This window comes from Toxoplasma gondii, chromosome Ib (assembly GCF_000006565.2).
Source record: "Toxoplasma gondii ME49 chromosome Ib, whole genome shotgun sequence".
NCBI classification, from domain to species: Eukaryota; Apicomplexa; class Conoidasida; order Eucoccidiorida; family Sarcocystidae; genus Toxoplasma; species Toxoplasma gondii.
In genome coordinates, this window is record NC_031468.1 from 653,219 (window position 1) to 670,125 (window position 16,907).

The following is a 16,907-nucleotide window of genomic DNA, read 5'->3' on the forward strand; positions in this document are numbered from 1 at the left end:
ATGTATATATATATATATATTTAAATGCAGATACATACGTGTAGGTCTAATATATGAAGAGACACCAGCTACGGCCTGAGTCTCTGTTTCCCGTTTTTTTCAAGAGCCGCTTCTGCAAAGACACCAACTGCCTTTCTCTAGGGATCCCCAACCTGCTGGAACACCTGCTCCCTCTGATTCAAGAAGCTCCCTCTGTTCTTTCTTATCCCCGTCCACAAATGCACATTACATGTGTGCAAATGGGAACCATATATATATATATATATATATATATATATATCCTTCGATGCAAGTATACAAAAGCCCTTTGTGAGCGAGTCTTGCGTTTTTTTGTCTTCTGACGAAAGGGAATTCGCAAGACTCGGATATCATTTCCTTCACTTTGGAGTGAAGCTACAGAGTTCCCGGTTTTCTTCCGGCTTTGTTTCCCGGCATTTTTGTCTCTTGGTCTGCGCGTTTGATTTGCATGCGTTGTCTGTCCGCCGACGCCAGGCCTTCGGGGACCACCTGAGCAAACCGAGAGGATGAGGTGGCGGTCGCCGACGAGGACAAGTTTCCTCCTGTGTTGAGGGCGAGAAATCGTGTGAGAGGGAGAGAAGAAGAAGCTGGAACGGACGCATGCCCGTGGCTTCTCTCTGCCGTGGTGGAGCTCCCCTTTGCTTTGCATTCTATGTTGTTTGCGACGAGAGACACTCTTCGTAGCTTCAAATGGAACGCATGCCGCGCGCCCACCCGCGTCCCATGTCCTTGTCTCCATTTGCCTCGGCACCTTCCCCACCGAAAATCCCCAACGAGGACGAGGAAGTAGAGAGAAGGGCGGCGACAGGAGCCGAGGAGGGAGAAGAGTCGCAAAGCTGAAGACAAGCGTAGACGTTTTCGAGCTGGGTCTTCTCGCTCTCCCTCCTGCACGCTCCGAGCCTTCTGTCTAGACGCTACTTTGTCGCTTGGAAGTTCGATGAACCGGCCAGTGTCAGAGTCTGCGCGAACGAGCCTGCGGGCCCGCGTTTGTCTGAGGAGCTGCTTGCTTCAGGCTGTCTCAGAAAAATATCTACATTCGTTCACCTCGCGGTCTTCGAGAACGACACACGCACACTGGTCTTCTCTTAACTCCTTATTACTCCGCGCTTTCTCTCCTGGCGTCCTCTCGATCTTCTCTGTCGAGCAGACGACAGGGAGGAGACAGCTTGCCGAAGTCGAAGCTGTATCTTTTTGTCGCCGTCCTTTCCGTCCTGCAAGACACCTTTCACAGTTTCATGAGCACTAGCAACGCCACTTCGAGTCTGCTCATCGCTTCCCTGCTTCTTACAGCCTTTTTTTCTCTCACACTTCCCTTCTTCGTGTCCTGTGTTCTGACGCCGCTTCGCCTTCTTATCTTTCCTTGTCTTCCCACTCGGAGGAAAAAGAGTGAAGGCCGACGCGGCAAAAACTGTCGGATGTCCTCTTGCTCCTGCGACGCCCTATCCTCGCTTTTCTCTTTCTTCTCCAAGGTCCGAAACGTCCGGCGGCTGTTCCCCTTCCACCCGCCTCGAAAACACCCGAGGAAGCCGCCTCATCTTCGTCTCGCTCCCGAGACGCCCCCCCCCCCCACACACACACACTCTCGCATCGTTTGAAGCCAAGCGAAGGGAGTTCCTTTTTCAACTCGCCAGCAGAGATTCTCTGTTCTGTCCCTACAAGTTAACTGTCTCCCTGGACTTGCTTTCCAAACTTTCGCGCTTTCCCGTACCCGCTGGTCTCCGCGCTTCGCCTCACCAGGCCCAGAAGGGCTCCAGCGTCTAGCCGCATCCCCACTGAAGAAGACAACGCCCGGAGAGACGCAAAGAGAAAGCGAGAGGAGGAGGACCCAAAGGCACGATGCTGGGCGACGAAGTCTGAAGATTTCGATTTCCTGTCGCTCATCAATCCGAGCTTCTCTCTTCACATCCCATTTCGACTCAGTGACACTCGAAGACGCCGCCAGTCGCCCTAAGAGGACCACAGGCCCACGGGGCGCAAGAATCCTGGGGATCTCTGGAGAGACAAAATCTGCTTGCTCGGCCTTTCTGCCGCGGGATCCGCGATTCGGCCAGAGGTGCACTCCACCGTCAGACGCAGAGGAAGGCGGAGGGACGCCAACGTGCTCTTCCTCGACCTCAACGGCTCTTCTAAAGGTCTATCTCCGAGCTTCAGTCCCAGGCTCTAGCGGTGTCAGGACAGGTCCTGATCGACATTTGCGGGCCATGAAAACGATGGAGACCACTGTGGCAGATTCGCCTCAGAGGTCGAGGAAGAAGGAGGATAGATCGTGAGGCTGATCCTTCTTGCGTCCTCGTCTTCTTCTTGGCCTTCGTCTACGGCAGTGCTGGTCGTTTCAGTGGTTGAAGCAAAAGAAGCAGGATCGCCTTGGTTGTCTACGAACGCCTTTCAAGACGAACTACCGGCTTTTCAGACAGCGCCTTGAGCGACGGGGAGAGCGAAAGAGAAGGGGAAGCGTCACAAGTGTCGTGGGTGCCTCCGGGCAGGGCAGGATGCATTGAGTTCCCTGTTGTTCCTTCTTCGGCGAAAAAGAACGCACTGCCCTTTGATGAAGGTGAAGAGACCGACAAAGAGGATGACGCGAGAGACCGTGACACAGAACGAGGAGCCGCGGAGCCAGAAGACTCGGGAGTCTTCGGGGAAGAAAGCACGTGGACGCCGACAGATGTCCCGCTGGAAAGTCGCAAACCTGAAGGAGCGGCCTCGGCGGCAGAAGGCCCGCCTAGAAAGTCCCTAGACAAAGATCTCGAGGCGAATGTGGGAACGTGTGAAAGCTCTGCGGAATTGGCTCTTTGAGTGTCCTGAAAAAAGTCTGACATTTTGCTTGAGAGACGCGACAGGCGTTTCTGAGAAGGCGCAGACGCTTGAGACTCCTCCGCTTCTCTCTTCTCTGCGCCTTCACTACGGAAAGAAGACAGCGGAGCGTAGGCTCGAGGCAGCCCGAGGGTCCTTCTTTCGCCAGGGCCACCAGAAACGCCGTGGCTAGAAGCCGCAGAAGAAAGGTGAGGTGGAAGAGATCCACCAGCAGACAGAGGAGGCATCCCAGATGCGAGGCGCGGGAGACTCGGAGAAGAGAGATGCGCACGGAAACTCACAAACTCGGCGCTCTTCACGCTGGACCGACGACTGTCGAGACGCTGTGTTCGCCATTCGGCAGGCACTGACCGAATGGAGACTCTGTCATCTTCAGCGTCTCCATCCTTCTGTTTCTTCCGGACGTCTTTGACTTTCCTCGCGGCATCTGGTGCTGCACACCGCATTCGTCGAGCATTGGCTCCCTCCGCCTCTCGTTGCCCGACTTGAGCGTGTCGTCTCTCTTTCTCTTCCTCGTTCTCGCTCGACCGGAGGCTGTCCCGCGTCAAGTGCCCTCGCCTAAGACTGGCCTGGGAAGTCAAGCCCTCGAGCCTCCTTTGTGACTTGCTCCGGCGCCCCAAACCGCCTCCTTCTCCGTCTTCCCCCCCCGGCTCTAGCCTCTCTCTCCCCTCTTTTTCTCTCTTCTCCTGTCCCCTCGAGCCCGTGACTGGGTGTCGAGAGAGGCCCAAGGCTGAGAAAAGGGCATTCTTGGATTTCCTTGCTTTTGGTTCGTCGTTGTCTGAGCTGGTGACATCAGATCGCGAGCTCGGCTTTCCGCTGTCATCACGTGGATGCGTCGGCAGCGTGGCTGTCGAAGCGGAGACAAAGTCGCTTGCGCGAGGGGTCTTCTTCTCCCTTCGCTTCGCCCTCTCTCTGCGATTCAGATGCGTCAGCGGGCCGCTTCCGTGGGTCTCTATGGACAGGCGCGAGAGAGCCGGAGACAAAGGCCTGAGCAGAAGACGAAAAACACGAAGTCAACAAAGAAAGTCAGAAGAAGACCTGCAGTGGCCGTTTCTTCCTTTCTTCATCTGGTCCTCGAGAAACACAAATACAGCTTAAATGACTTACACAGCGTGCCGTCGCAATGAAGCGACACCTTCATCTTCCGAGCCAGCGACACTGACGTCCACTAGGAAAGACGCTGAAGAGACAGCAGACGCAGGACACAAAAACAATCAATTGTCTCCGGACATGCAAGAAGCACATGAGTTTAAGAATCTGTCAAACCGGAAAAACGAAGCTCAAACATTTGTTACACGCGAGATTGGATACGTCTTCTTAATGAGCTCTCAAACGTCTATACTCAATTACGTATGCATGGATGCGTTTACATCTACCTTGATATATATATATATGTAGGGAGAGTTACGCTTGCTTTTTCACTGCCGTGTTTTCCTCTCTTCAAAACTGAATATATGAGCACAAAGACACAGCTATTGAGTCGCACCCATACATGCCTATATTCAGATGAGTGTAGACACATTTGCGATGCAACAGGGAAACAGAAGACTTACTGTAGCTGGAGTTGGAGCCTGACTGAGAGAGGTCCCATTCATCTCTTTTGAGTTTCAATTTTCGTTTTTTCCTGAACTCGAATCTTTCTTCGCCTTCTTCTTTGTCGAGTGCTCGGAGCGTTTCACCCGTAAGACGACCGGGCGACGCAATTACGGCCACCGGCCCTTCTTCTGAAACGCGTGTCTCCATTCCTCCTTCCGCATCTCCTGTTGTCTCTTCCTTCTCTCCTCCAGCCCCTTCGCCTTCGCCACTGTTCTCTGGTGCGTGTCTCGTCTCTTCCGTGTCTCTTGCTTCGTCCAATTGTCCGGGCAGGTCTTTGGTTGAGATATCTCTGGTGAAGCCGTCCGACGCGCTAGTTGGGCTCTGTCGCATCGCCGCTGGCGGTTGTGTCTCCTTGCCGAGAGCTCCGGCAGACCCCGCACTCGCCGGCGCCTCGCCAGCGAAAGGAGACACCAGAGAAGCCTCGCCAACTATCCCTATCTTCTCCACAGAAAGCGGGAAGGAGCGCGAAGTGGCGGTGCTGTTGGAAGAAACACTCGGCTGCAAAGTGTCTCCAAGCTCGTCAGCTTCGAAGCCCGTCTGAGAAGCGGAGACAAAAGGAGACACCCAAGGCGAAGAGATGCAACGACTCCAGGTGCAAAGGCGCGAGAACAGCGCCTACGCGCTGATTCCCAGACTTCCAAGGTTTGGGCTCTTACCGCAGCGAGACAATCCTACCGGATTTCTAAAAAGCACGGTTTGATCGAGAAGATATACACATCTTGGTGTGTCTAATAGATAAAGGTAGATAGCTTTATACGCCTAAGACACGCGAAGGAAAGATCTCCAGACGTTCAAATACCATTTATATACGGACATCTACATTGTATACGAAGAGAGAGCAAACGCAAAGGTGCATAGATAGTTCTGGGGGAGGTCGTGGTCGTAGAGGACACAACGGCGACTTGAAGGTCGTTATCCAAGGAGCTGTAGAACCTTTTCCTCACCTGGAAAGTTTCGCGTTTGCCCTCTGTTGCAGGACGCAAGGACGCCGAAGCAACTGCACTCTTGCAAAGACTGCCAACGTCCGTTGCTTCCTTCTGTTCTGTCTCCTCAATTTCGTTCGCACTATCTGCCACGGATCGCATTGTCTCGTTTGTCACCTCCAGAGTTCCTAGCGATCCCTGGCCGTGCTCGCCGTCCCCTGTCTCTTTCGTCTCTTCTCTCCTACGTTCTTCTCCTCTTTGATCTTTGTCTCCCCACTCCTCGCCATCCTTCCTCTGCTCGAGAGTAGAGGAACTCCGAGATGGTTCATTACTTAAGCTCGCAGCGCGCCCGTGCGAAGACTCTCGTTCTTCCTCGTCTTTGTTTTCTGCTTTCTGTTCTTCTCCATTTTCTCGTTCTTCCTCGTCTTCGTTTTCTTCTTTCTGTTCTTCTCCATTTTCTCGTTCTTCCTCGTCTCCGTTTCCGCGCGCTTTCCCTCGATCCCCCTCCCTCGGTCCCGGCCCGCGTCGAGCCACCACCGCAGGCCGCTGCGGAGCCCCAGAGAGAGTATTCAGACTGGAGAGCGACAAGTCCGATCTTAGAGAGGAGGCGAGAGAGGCGGGAGAAGCTGCTCTTGGCCGAAAAGAAAAATCTGGAGAAAGAGCGAGTTTCGAAGCGGGACGAGACGGCTGCCGCTCACGCCGCCTGGACCGAAAACCCGAAAGAACAAAAAACACAAAACAAAAGCGTATGCCTCTCTCTTCCAGCATACACATGCTCATATCGATGGATGCATGTATGTGCATGTCTGTATGCATGTATGTAATTTGTATGATTGAAGTTGGACAAACGTCCGTCGAGCAAAAACGAGCAAATATAGAAAACGAAAGAAAAACCTTACCTTCTCCAGCATGCATATATTCACATACCTACAGACATATATATATATATATAAGTATATATATATATATATATATCAGCGGAAGAGCAGGAGCTGTATGTTGGAACAACTGGCATCTTACATTCCATCGATGAATTGCTCGAGTTGTCGGATATGTCCCTGGGTCGCAGCCAGTGTGTCTTGGAGTCTGCAGATTTCTTGGTCTTTCTGCAACAGAGTCATGCGCTCGTCGGCAGACGCCACGACGGCCTCCGTTAACGTCGCTGAACTGCGAGCGTTCGAGAACAGAGTGTCTGAAGAGGCGGCCGCGGCTTGAAAAGCATTCAGCAGCTTTTCTCTCTGTCGCGTCGCGTCTTTTCTCCACTTCTCGTGTGTATTCAGCAAGTCGTCTCTCGCCCGACGAAGCTGAAGCACCAACCCAGAAGCCTGTCGGAGCTTCACGTCGAGGTCCAGAATCTGCAGAGAAAAGTGCATGCAAGAAGACAAAAAAGGGAGAACGAAGAAGGAAGGGAAGGGGATGAGAACGGAGGAGAAGCAAGGACCAGGGAAAGCGACGGGAGAAGGAGAGGCTGAATCGAGGAAGATGGATACACACAGATCGCGAGCAAACACACAGTCACTTTCGTCTAGGTCTCGCTCTGTCTGCTCAGTCAAATGGGGGTTCTGCGTGTACGACAGTCTAGCTCTAATCTTCCGCTCTTCCCTGGTTTAGTTGTCGATTTGTCAACTTCGGTGGAGCTTCTGAAATTCTGTCTTCATCTTCAGAACCGGCGTTTTTGTGGCTTTGTCGTCGCCCAAGCTCAGAGCAACTCGCTTCTCCAACACCAATTTTCTCGACCCCACCATGTGAGAACGCGATGACCGGCACACCCCTGTGAACGCTCTTCTCTGTTCTTCTCTCTCCCCTCCTCTTCTCCCGTCTTCGTTCTACGCTGCCTGTGTATCCCTTCTTATCTCCTGCTATTCCTTCCTGTGTGGTCTTCCGCTCGCTTCCTCTCCTCATCTTCTCTCTCGCTCTTTCCCTGCTCCCCACTTCTCTCTTCTTCTCGACCTCGTCCCGGGCGGTGCGTCTCTCACCTTCTGCTGCAACTCCTCAGTTTGCCTCTGGAGCCTGTGGATGAGAGCGTCTTTCGCCTCTACCTCCAGTTCCATACTTTGTCGTAAGTCCTGCAATTCCTGGAGCTGAATCCGCAAGGTGCATGCGCTGTCTCCATCTTGAGAGGCGTCCGAAACTCTCCGACCTTCTTGTCGAGGCGTTGCCGCCGCCACACTCGCTGCCTGCGACAGGCGGAGACGCTCCGCCGTACACCAGAGCTCCTCTTCGAGGGCGGCTTTCTCTTCTGAAAGGAACAGAAAAGCAGACAAGAAAACGATGAATAAGCTCTTCCTTGAAAGAAGCCTTCCGCAAACTGGAGAGACTCATTCGTAAGTGAGGCCTGCTCCGGTGAGAAAGAAACGAAAAACGCAGGAAAAGGAAACGAGACAAGGGAAAGAGAGGAAGAGAGAGATGGCGGAAGCACAGAGAGATACAGGGAGGAGCGCGACAGACAACGAGAGGGGAAAGAGAGAAAAGCAAGGATACCGTTAACGGCATCGGCGCAACGAGGAAGAAAAACGGAGAGAGGAAGAACAAGGAAGTCACGGAGGAGAGGACTGCCTGCGGAGAAAGAGAACGATATAATGGACGAGAGAGCGGAAACCTGTGACAGACAGAAAGAGAAAAAGGGCAGGTCGAGAAATCAAAAACAAAAGATACGAAGGGAAACACTGAAAAGACACAAAGTAACGCATTACCTTTGAGCGCTCGAAGCTCGTCCTCTTGTTGCTGGAGGCGCTGTTGTGTGTCGCGAGTCGTCTCCTCGACTTTCTTTGTACACTGTCTTTGCTGGGACAAATGGTGGTAAAGACAAAAGACTGTTGTTCATGCACCGGCCACAAAGAAACGGGGATGACATTTCATAATGTATACATATACATATATATATATATACATATATATATATATATATATATACATATTTAGACATGGATGCACATGCATGCAGACAAATTCCGAACTTACCCTTCTCTGTCGTGTTGGTTAGGCAGGTGGCAACCACGACAACGGGTACGCAGATTCACCCGAAAGCCGCCTGCCTAACTGTCTCTCTCTGAAGACAAATATCAATGCTGCTCCATCTTTATCTCTATCTACATGTCTTTTGTGTAGGTCTCGGTGTGTGCATGTTTGCGCGAACAAAACGTATCCAGAGCCCACGAGGTACATTTCTAGCTCCTGCGAGGAAGCCGAAAACGCGTTTCACTCGTTTCATGCAGGTCGTTCGCCCTACCAGCGAGGCGGTTCTCTCTTGGAGACTGTCTCTTTCTTCCGTCGCTTTTCGAAGAAGATCTTCTTTCTCTGCAGAACCACAGGAGACGCGAAGAACGCGCATGTGCCTCAGGTTGCGTCTGCCTTGGCATTCTGTGATGTCATTTGGAGTTTATCAATCCCACAGTCTCTTGAACTAAGGCTGTGCATGCGATTCAAATGGCGACAAAGTCGCCCCTCGAATGCGGAGAAGGCGAACGGCGAATGACGGAATGCATCTGGGTGTCTGTGCCGAGTCCTCACCACTCAGCTGTCGCTTCTGCGTTTCGACTTGGTCTTGGAAGTAGAGCAGCCGCTCTCGCAGTGTCTCGATTTCCGGTGCATCCTGCGAGGGAACGTTCCAAGAAAACATGAGAAACATTCGAGACACTCGTAAGTCGCGCGGACAGACCTTGTGCGCCGGCTTTCTACAGCCGCTCTGGCGGGAGCTGCACTCTTCTCTGTTTCGCGTTCGAGTGTAGGGACGGGATCAGCAGAATGAAAAACAAATCCTCATATCTCAGCTACAGGTTCCGTTCCACGTTTCGGTGTTTTCATAAAACAAACAAAAACAAAACGCGGAGACAAACTCTGTTGTGGTGTTCATCGGCACAGCAACGTGCTCTCTTTCGGAAGGTGTCTGTTGTCTCTTCAGATTTACACGAAGTCACATACATACTCACGCGAATGTGTGTATACATATACAAAAGATGAAGGCATGTTTATGCATGAAAGCTCGATGCTTATTTGTCTTTTCTGTGGTGAAATGCGACGTCGAGAGCACAAATTGAATTATCACCTCTGCAGCGTCGTCAACTTTCGTCTCGATGCGCCGAAGACGCTCCAGGAGCTGGCACTTCTCTCGACGCAGGCGGCTTGCGCTTCTCTTCACAGTGTTGAGTTCCTGCACGCCACCACAAAAAAATGTTCTCTCTCTCGGTGTCTCTGTATCTTTTTCTTTCTCTCTACCTCTTGCTTTCTCTCTCGACCTCTTGCTTTCTCTCTCTACCTCTCTCTTTCTCTCCCTTCCCTCTCGTGACTTCTCTCTATGTATCTACCTTCCCTCTGCATTCCTTCGTTTCTCTTTCGCGACCTCTCGACGAGTATTTCTCTCTCTGCACCTCTTATCTCAGTGTCGTTCTTGCTTCCGTGATTGCTCTTTCGCTTTCGTACCTCCTCCGTCTGTACAGCCTGTGTCTGCAGTCGGTCGAAGGCCTCGAGCGCCGCCTCGACGAATTTCCGTGAGTTTTTCAACTGAGTTGCGGGCTCGGTCTCCCTGCTTCTCCCGAGAGACACGGCACAAGTCTCTTGAAGCCGAAGAAGAGCCTCGCCCAACTGCGACGCTGCAGGAGCGGACAGAAGAGAAGACTCAAGCGAGAAAATAAAAGAGAAATGGGGATGGCCGCTCCGCAGTGAAAAGTTCCGGCGTCACGCAATGCAGATGGACGCAACAAAAACAACTCGATGGCGAGGAATTACAAAGCAGAAAGCTATCGGGGTTTGTGTGAAGGAAAACCAATTAACAAAAAATTAAATTTTGGAAAAGGAACGAAATATGTGTTATTTTATGAAAAAACTATTAATATTCTCGTATATTACCATAAATCTACTTATTTCAATTTTACTACGTCAAATCCAAAAATAAGAGATAAATTGTTTCTAATTGCTAGATATGAAACAGGAAGACAAGTCACGAAGTAGAAGGGGGCATCAGAGAGTGTCGCCTCGCTACAGACCAAGCTGAACGCGGCGAAAAAGTGAAGGAGAGTGGAAGGCGAAAACGGAGAAAAGCAGAACTGTGGCAGGAAACTTCTGCAACATGCAGAGTCAACAGCTTACCAAGTACTCGCCGAGGGCTGCCGTGCATTTCCTCTCCACTCTCTTCCTCGCCATCCCGGGGATGCCCAAGGGAAAGTGGAAAATCATGAGCGATGTCACTTCTACCTTCGTTCATTTCTATTCCGCCAGCCTCCTCGGCCTCTCCTGCCTCTCGCATTTCTTCTGCTCTCTCTCCTTCCTCTCTCTCTTCTTCTCCTACCTCTCTCCTTTCTTCTCCTTCCTCTCTCTCTTTTTCTCCTTCCTCTCTCTCTTCTTCTCCTTCCTCTTTCCCTGCTTCTGCCTCCATCTCCTCTCGTCCTTCTTCAGCTTCTCTGTCTCCTCGGTCTCTTGCTTCTTCTCCCTGTTCAGCATGTTCTCCCTCCGCCCAGGGAGGTGCGTCGAAGAAGTTTCGATCGCATGCATTGAGGCGTGAGGGTGTCTGGGGTTTGACGCTTTTGTGTTCTCGCCTTCTTGCATCTGTTTCCTCCGAGTGATTGTTCTGTTCCTCCACACCGCTACCGGTTTTCTCTCCCCTTTCTCCTGAATATTCTGGCCTTGCTCGCGCCTCCACACCGCTCAGATATTTCTCGCTGCCGAAAGTAGGCGAGTGAAACTCGTTAGTCCCTGTTTTTTCTCCCGGTTCTGCCTCTGAGTCTGTGCTGTCTTGTTGCGACCTCGAAAGCACGGACGAAACCTGTCCGAGCGCGGTGTCTCCCTCCAAATTCTTCTGTCCTCGCCGTCGAGATTCTCCTCTCCCCGCCACGGCAGAAAATGAAGTGGAAGAAGAGGCAGAAAACGAAGCGGAAGACGAGGCAGAAAACGAAGCGGAAGAAGAGGCAGAAAAAGAAGAGGAAGAAGGGGAAAAAGCGAAGGAAGAGCAAGGAGAAGCAGGAGATGCGGGAGGAGAAGCGGTGGGAGAGTAAGAGGCGGGAGAAGCAGCGTTAGAAGCTTCGGACGCTCGAGATCCCAGAAAAGATGGTGACGAAGAGGCTGGAGCACAGACAGAAGAGGAACGAGAACGCGAAGGAGATTCGGGAACAGGACGAAGAAACGGTCGGTGATTCGCCTCGAGTGAATACGAAGGCGCAGACTGTGTCCGGGAGTGACGCACACTCGAGGCGAATGAAGTGCCTTGTCCCCAGGTTCTCGCCCGAGAGAAATCGACATCCTCCCTTTTCACTTCTCCTCGCCATTTTCGTCCTGAGAAAGATGCTGATGCAGAGGAGCTCCGATATTCGTCGAACGCCTGAGAAGACTCGTGGAAACTCTCTCCGCCTTCGTCTCCACTTTCGGCATAGTCTCGGTCATCTTCAGACTCCCCTCTAGACACTTCGATCTGCTCGTCAAACTTTCCCCCTCTCATCTCTGCCAGTACATGCCCACCGCGGTTTGCACGTCCCAAGTGCTTGCGCCTCACCCGTCGTCGGCTTGTCATGTCTTCTTCACCAGGCTCTTCGTCTTCTCCCTCCTCTCCCCCTCCTCCCCCTCCTCCGCCTGCTCGCTCTTCTTCACGGTCTCGTCCTCTCTCTTCCGCTTCGCCTGATGTGGGCGCCGACAGGGTCGTGATGCGACTCTCTGTCCTCTCCATCTCGTCTTCAGAAACTGTCCGTGCATATCTGTCGAATCTCCCGCTTCTCTCTCCTTCTGGTTCACTCGGGTCTTCTTCTCGCGCCTCGTGGCGGCTCTGCTCCACGTACGCATGGAGGAAGTCGAAAACCATGGCCGAGAGGTCGACGACGGAGACGCCGGCTCCGTCGTCTATTCGAGACGCATCTGAGTAGACTTGCTCCCAAAAGAGCTCTGTCTCCGGGTCTCCACTACCCCACTTTGTCTCGAAAGACCCTGTCCTTCGTCTTGCGCTTATGCCCCCCAACCGTCGTCTTCCTGTCTCTCTTACCACCTCCAGAATCTCCTGCTTGGTCAGGACAACAGCGCCTAGAGGCAAACACAACTCGGCCCTCTTGCTGTCTCCTGATCGGCTTTTCTTCTTCTCTCGCTCTGCGGCCTGTCTCCTCCCGCGCTTCTCCTCAGCGAGGCTCAGGACGCGATCCCGAAAAAACTGCATGCACTCCAGGCGTATGTCTCCGGCCACGGTCGCTTGCTGCAACCCCAGAGCCGCGAGGAGCGCCTCCATGCCTGTACAGAGATAAACACACACGCTTGAAACAATCAGTGAAGCGTTTAAAAAAGGAACAAGCAGACGGGCATGGGGGCGAGAAGGTCGGGGGGGGGGGAGGGGGGTAAACCGGATTTTCTCGATGTGAAAGGAGAGACAGAGTAGGGGAAGGAACGAGGCAGGCAAGGGACCCTCCAGAGAAGGCGATAGGAGAGCGCAGAGACTGCGGTTCGGATGTGGTAATCAAAATGACAGAGGGAAGGAAACAGGAGATTTAAGTCATGGAAGGGAGAGAAGCTCGTCTTCTCTGTCTCTGGTGTTTGTTGGTCTCACTTTCCTCAAAAGAACAGACGAACGTATCGACCTCATCCAAGAGAATCTGAAGAGAACTCTATGTCCGTCCGACGCGGTGTTCCTCACTTTCCGTCTCGACTGGACTGATGCATACGCGGTGAGCACGACTGCGCAAGGACCTTTCTTCTCTCGCATCCTGCGCGCGGTTCTGTTTTTGTTATGCCCCACTGAAACATGATCTTTTTTCTCCGCCCTCGTCTTGCACCGGCTTCTGCTGCAGTTCATGGTGACCTTTCTTACCTTTCCAGAAGCTGAGGAAGTCGACTTCACCATGGCACTTATCCGACTCCGGGAAGGCTTTTCTGAGTACACTTTCGAGCTCTTCGTCGTCGAGAGCAGCCGTCTGGCGCAGATGATGCTTCACAAGCTGTTTGATTGCCTGCACAGAGACGAAAGGCCAGCTGTCTCCCCTGCAGCTGCTGAAAAGTTCGTGGATGGCGCAGACTGCCTCCATCCTCGCTTTCTCGTCTGGAGGGGCTGCACGGCCTGAGGGAAGGCAAAAGGAAAAACCGGCTCTTCAAATAGACGTTGGGGACCGCTGCCCTCGAAGCAGGTACCATGGTGCTGAAGAGAACAGTGGAATAACTTTCAGGGGGAAACAGGGCGAGGATAGGCGAGAGGACGAGGCAGAAAAAAGGAAGGAGGAGCTGGCGCTGAAAAGCCGGTAGAGGACGGCGCAAAAAAGAAGGCAGCGGACGGGAGAAGCAAACAAAGTCAAGTAAAATGTGACACAGAGGAGCGCTTTGATCGTACAGGTCGACGCGGAGATTCTTCCAAGCAGCGACCAGGAGGGAGGAAAGACAGTAGAAGAGAGAAAGAAGAGAGAAAGACGGAGGAAAACAAACGGGATGCTGGAAGTTCCGAATTCACTCTCACTGGATAGGGTAGAAACAGACGGCGTTGCATGCCCGGCGTTGTGGCTGTGCTGTCGAAAACGGGTGTGCTCCTCTCCGAGTAGACCATAGGAAAGACGAAACGCGGAAAGGAAGGAACGGCGGAACGAAAACACGATTGGCTTTCAAAGATGAGCAACAATACTCTTTGTTCCACTCGTCGTGGTGCGCTTCTTTGGCCTCGCCGTTACCTGCTCGCGAAGACGCGACAAGCAAAAGGAAGAAAGGTGAGAGAGTATAGAGGACGACGGAGAGTCGAGAAAGGAGGCAGGAAAAAAACACCAGAAAAATAAAGAGAAGCGAAGGAAACATGAGAAGATGTACGAAAACGTCAATCGCAGCCAGGAGACGTTTTGAGTTGAGGTGTGTACGGTAGTAAATTCGCGAGAACAGACACCCTTCTTTCACCACAAAAAAGAGACAGCAGGGCTCTCCACAAGTACCGAGGAAACAAATCGCGCTGCTGAACGCGTCCCCTCTTCGTTCTGGACTGTTTCTTTTCAACTGATTTTGCCTTGGCTTTTTCGCTGAGAGGCTATTGTGCGAGGCGGCGAGGGGTGAGGCGTGGAACCCTACAAAGAAAACGACGCCGAGAAAGGAGGCATGAGAAGAGAAAAGACAGCGGCAGGAGGAGGAACCGCGAAGAGGGCGAGAGACATGATGGACGCGGATTTATCAGACGCCCCCTGCTTTCTCGTCGCCCAACCTCTGTCAGAAGCGCGCCTCTACATACGAGACGTGCCGTCACTTTTCCTTGTTCCCTCACTTTGGGTCCCCAATCCGACAACCATTGCACCGCATACACATTGAACGAGACAGCGCCTTTGTGCAGAAGAAGAGAAAGAAAAAGAAGATCACAGACGGACAGGGAGAAAGAGAGAAAGAGAAAAGCGGCGCAGCTCAGCAAGCGCGGCGACCCTCTCAGTGGCTTCTGCAACCAGGAGACGGAAAAGATTGGAACGGAAAGAGACGAGGAACGCGGCGAAGCGCAGCCAAACTCTCAAGAAAAAAGAGAAAGAAAAGTGGAAGATCCAGAGGAACCCGGTGGGGTAGGTCCGTGCTTTTCTCCACAGGAATTTGACTCTAAAACGGTCAGCGCAGCCTCATGCAAAGACAAGCGCGTGCATCACTCGCGGTGACCTTCGGTGACTTGGGGGCTTGTTTTGCCGAGCAGGTTTCAGAGCAGGAAAAACCATTTCAGAACTGACAATGAAAAAGAGAGGTATGAAAAAAGGGGGGGCAAGAAGGCGACGAACTCCAGAAAAGAAGCAGATGCAGCACCTCGCGCTCGGCAAACGGTCGCGCGCAACCCGCCTTCCCTTCCGAGCGCGATTGGCAACTCTTTTAGATCTGCTTGTTGCGCCGCCTCTCATAAACGGGAAAACATTTTAGGTTCCTCTCTACTAAGAGGACTTTTGAATCTACCCACCACGCCCTTCGCATGCGTAGGGAAATAGAAAGTCGGCAAAGTGCACTGCGAAAACGAAACAAAGCAAGGACGTACCAGCTTTCACCGACACAAATTAGCAGACGCTTCCTCAAAGATTCCACGTTTTTTGACTTTCTGCGATGCCCACTCAAAAAGAACTCTCGGTAACTCTGAAAACATGCGAACTCAATATACAGGCAACCCACATACAGATAAACCCTCAAAAAATGTGTATGCGTGTATATATATATATATAGTGTATATGAATACATGTGTACACATATATGTATGTGTAACCGTTTGCGAAATTAAACCGAACAATACATTGTCTACAAGGAATTCCAACAGGACAATCGACTGGGAGTTCTGTCTTCTTGGTACCTAGAACTCACGTTTCTTCAAGCAACAGGGATTCGAGAAAACCAGCGAAAAATCGACACTTTTGCTTGTGAAGCAAAGATCCAGAGCTTTCTATTCTAGTAAGAAATGTTGAAACGACTGAGTCTTTAAGATGAAATTTCACGAATAAAGATGCTGCAGAGAAGCGAACTCCAAGGACATTCGGCAGAGAAGAGTGACGGTGCACTTCTCCCCTTCTTGTCGAGCGAAGAAATCTGTCCTGTATTCGGGGCTCCAGTGGAGGGATGCTGGATGGTTCCGCATTTCTTGCTTCCCTTTTACCTTCTTTTCGGGGCCGCCACCAGACTCCCCTCGTTCTTTGTCAGCTTCACTCCTTCCCCTGCGCGTCCTTCAACAACCATCCACGTGTACAGACTCCCTTTTTCAGTTGCACTCTTGTGCCTTCCATGCAGTGCTGTCTTTCACACTTCACCTCGTCTTCGTCTTTTTTCGCTGCACTTGCCGCACTCGCTGTTGGCGGTTCCTCACAGTGGCGTTGACAGGATACCCAGGGGGAACTGTCTCCCATTACAAATAAAAGGACAAACCACCAGGCGTGGAGGATCAAGCAGATGACTCCCCAGGGAGACAGTGCCTCCACTTTCTCTTCTCAGTCGGTTCGGGTCTGCACTTCATACGAAAAAGTGTGAGAGAAGGCATCCGAACCTACATAAAAAACTTAAAGGTTTTTGTCCTTACCCATTAGACATTCACTTACGAAGCAAATAAAACGATTTACATGAATATATAATATATAGTGGCTACGTATTTACATGTGTATCATGTCGGTTGCTTGCGCTGGGAAGACTGAAAGACGACGAACTTGCGCGATCCCGTGGAATGGGAAAGAGCGGCCAGTGCGGTCTTATGTCCTCTTTGCGAAAAGAAACGTCTTGACTGTAAAACGTCATGTTTCTCGGTAGAAGAACTTCGGTGTCTGCATGCATGAACTATACCGAGAGTTGCACAAAAGTCAACATGTCGCACCTACTTCGACCATTTCACGCCTAGGTCACGAATCCCTTTACATTGTATACACATATATTTTAAGAAGACGTTTGCTAGAACTATCGCAATCCACAACATACATTCCCAACGGCAGCAGTTATACATTCATATAAATGCATATAGTATTTTACCCAAGTATGGTACGCTGTGGGGGAAATCGATAACTTCGGACAGATCAAATGTTGGTTCGAATGTGTATACCATGTGCATGGATGTATATTACTATGGGTTTTTATATATTTATATGTGTGCATGTGGATATGAGTAAATTGGAGGGTCGACCGCGAGAGATCACA

At 51.6% G+C, this 16,907-nt stretch overlaps 1 protein-coding gene across 1 annotated transcript; it reads right to left on the reverse strand.

The window, feature by feature from the left end:
• Nucleotides 1–31: 31 nt before the first annotated feature.
• Nucleotides 32–14,948, reverse strand: TGME49_208400 (hypothetical protein). Its single transcript, XM_018779417.1, has 14 exons — nt 13,759–14,948; nt 13,123–13,368; nt 10,434–12,548; nt 9,768–9,937; nt 9,394–9,498; nt 8,859–8,940; nt 8,578–8,645; nt 8,042–8,132; nt 7,325–7,587; nt 6,369–6,703; nt 5,370–6,051; nt 4,383–4,962; nt 3,937–4,009; nt 32–3,816 (listed from the first exon to the last, which is right to left on the reverse strand). The coding sequence occupies exons 2-14, from the start codon at nt 13,334–13,336 to the stop codon at nt 2,391–2,393; spliced, it is 6,204 nt and encodes a 2,067-aa protein (XP_018638488.1). The 5' UTR covers nt 13,337–13,368; nt 13,759–14,948; the 3' UTR covers nt 32–2,390.
• Nucleotides 14,949–16,907: the final 1,959 nt, after the last annotated feature.

Bases quoted from the DNA above. Each gene is read 5' to 3' on its own strand.
- TGME49_208400 (XM_018779417.1), bottom strand. From the start codon at position 13,336: ATGGAGGCAGTCTGCGCCATCCACGAACTTTTCAGCAGCTGCAGGGGA. The intron at 4,963-5,369 runs GTGAGGAAAAGG...TCCGCTTCTCAG, and splicing joins GCAAACGCGAAACTTTCCAG to ACGGGCTTCGAAGCTGACGA. The intron at 3,817-3,936 runs GTAAGTCATTTA...TCTTCTGCTCAG, and splicing joins TCATTGCGACGGCACGCTGT to GCCTTTGTCTCCGGCTCTCT.